This window comes from Sapajus apella, unplaced genomic scaffold, assembly GCF_009761245.1.
Source record: "Sapajus apella isolate SASKATOON/1434 unplaced genomic scaffold, GSC_monkey_1.0 scaffold9038, whole genome shotgun sequence".
Taxonomy (NCBI): domain Eukaryota; kingdom Metazoa; phylum Chordata; class Mammalia; order Primates; family Cebidae; genus Sapajus; species Sapajus apella.
Window position 1 is genome coordinate 1 of NW_022445959.1, and position 2,602 is coordinate 2,602.

Below are 2,602 nucleotides of genomic sequence, written 5' to 3' on the forward strand. Positions count from 1 at the left end.
CTATAATGCCTCACTGAGCAGAAAAGAGCACCCTGGGTAAAGATGTTCATGTACTCAGAGCATGGATTTAAGAAGCGAGGAAATGGACAGTGGAGTATGCCCACCAGAGAGATCTCCAAGCCCCCTGATCTGGAACATTTGGAGTTAGCTGAGCAACGGACAACAGGAGGGGTGGGGGAGGGGCTGTTCCACGTAGGCCCGTTGAGAAAGGCATGAAGATTTTGTTTCCTCTTGCACAGTACAGTCCTGCATTATAGAGTTTCTGGTCTTTTTGGTGATACATCCCTCCATGATGTCAACAGGACCTTAACCAGGGGAGCTGAAGCTGAAGCTGAAAGAGAAAGTCATCAAGAATGGAAAATTTCTGAAAGATATGAGATAGATCCAGAAGACTAGGAAGAGACCTGGCCAGAAAGCTGGGTCTTTCAGAAGTCAAAGAAGCTTTATGCAGCCAACACAGATCTGGGGCTAGTACCTGTGTCTGAGGGTCTGCATGTCAGGGAGAGATGCTGCTCATGGACACAAGTTGCATCATCAACTGATTCCCTAGGGCCATGTCAGTGACAGCCTCAGTGAGAGACTTTGCCTCCTTCCTGTCTTCTCTGCTGAAACTCCACGTGGTTTTGTATGAGGCTAGGAGGGTGCTTCAGACCTGGGCTCCCCAGATGAAGAGTGTGAGGCTGGGGCTAGTGCCAGGTCTTTCGTGTGTCAGGTTGGGGACCATGTTGCTGTTGGGGATAATTTTTCTCTCAAGCATATACTGTGACACGGTCTCGGTATATTACTCTTCCTATGAAATAGTCATCCCAAAGCGGCTGACGGTCAGGGGAAGTGAAGATCCAGTGGAAAAGGCATCCTATTTGCTATTTATGGAAAGCCAGAAGCACCTGGTTCACCTGAAGGTGAAGAGAAGCCATTTTGTGAATAACTTTCCAGTCTACACTTACCACAATGGCATCCTGGGGCAAGAATCACCTTTCATGTCCCATGACTGCCACTATGAAGGCTACATAGAAGGAGTGTCAGGTTCTTTTGTTTCTGTCAACACCTGTGAGGGTCTCAGGGGCATCTTGATCAAGGAGGAAAAATCTTACAGCATTGAGCCCATGGAGTCTTCAAGACGGTTTGAACATGTGTTATATACCATGGCACACCAAGCGCGAGAGTCCTGCGGTGTCACTCCCACAGATAGCCATGTGGGGTCCACTAGCTGGCAACAAGGGAGCAAGAAGCCTCATGATCTACAGGCGCTGTCCTACTTGTGGTCACACCCCAAGTACGTGGAAATGTTTGTTGTGGTCAACAACCAGCGGTTCCAGATGTGGGGCAGTAACGTCAACGAGACGGTCCAGAGAGTAGTGGATGTCATTGCTCTGGCCAACAGCTTCACCAGGGGAATAAACACAGAGGTGGTGCTGGCTGGAATGGAGATCTGGACCGAGAGGGAACTAATAGAGGTCGCAGTGGACTTGCAAGTCACACTCAGGAATTTCAATCGCTGGAGACGAGAGATGCTCTTCCATCGTGCGAAGCATGACGTTGCCCACATGATCGTTGGGCATCATCCTGGACAGAATACGGGCCAGGCCTTTCTCAGTGGTGCCTGCTCAAGCGGTTTTGCGGCAGCTGTTGAGTCCTTCCATCATAAAGATGTGCTGTTGTTTGCAGCCCTCATGGTCCATGAGCTCGGGCACAACCTGGGTATTCAGCACGACCACTCGGCCTGCTTTTGTAAAGATAAGCACTTTTGTCTCATGCATGAAAATATCACAAAAGAAAGTGGCTTCAGCAACTGCAGCTCTGACTACTTCTACCAGTTCCTTCGAGAACACAAAGGGGCCTGCCTATTTAACAAGCCAAGGCCCAGGGCCCGCAAGCGTAGGGATTCCACCTGTGGAAACGGTGTGGTGGAGGACACGGAGCAGTGTGACTGTGGTTCTGCCTGTCACCTCGACCCATGCTGTGATCCCACATGCACTATGAAGGAGAATGCTGAGTGCAGCCACGGCCTCTGCTGCCTGGACTGCGCTTTCAGAAGGAAGGGGTTTTTATGTCGTCCGACTCAAGATGAGTGTGACCTCCCGGAATATTGTGACGGTAGCTCTGCAGAATGCCCTGCAGACAGCTACAAGCAAGATGGCACGCTGTGTGATAGAATTCACTATTGCTCTGGGGGTCAGTGTAAGAACCCCGATAAGCAATGCGTGGATATATATGGGTACCCTGCAAGATCTGCCCCGGAAGACTGTTACATTTCAATGAATACCAGAGGAGACCGGTTTGGAAACTGTGGCCGTCCCACTGAGGATCGGCAAAAGTATGTTACATGTTCAAGTGATAATGTATTTTGTGGGAAACTCGTATGTACAGGTGTTGAATCCTTACCACGACTCAAAGCTCAGCATACAATGATCCAGGTCCCTCATGACGATGACTGGTGCTGGAGCATGGATGCCCATAACATTACTGATATCCCTGATGATGGAGATGTGCACATCGGCACTTCTTGTGCCCCAAACAAAGTCTGCACGGATTACTCCTGCGTTCATCACTCCGTACTCCTGTATGACTGCAGGCCAGAGGAATCGTGTCATGGGAAAGG

The 2,602-nt window shown here is 49.9% G+C and overlaps 1 protein-coding gene across 1 annotated transcript; it reads left to right on the top strand.

Annotated features, from left to right (window-relative positions):
• Positions 1–554: 554 nt before the first annotated feature.
• LOC116548274 (disintegrin and metalloproteinase domain-containing protein 1a-like) lies at positions 555–2,597 on the top strand (the record flags this gene model as incomplete). The annotated part of the gene is made up of 1 exon (XM_032273818.1): positions 555–2,597. A coding segment is annotated over exon 1 (2,043 nt), but the record flags the coding sequence as incomplete, so codon positions are not given.
• Positions 2,598–2,602: the final 5 nt, after the last annotated feature.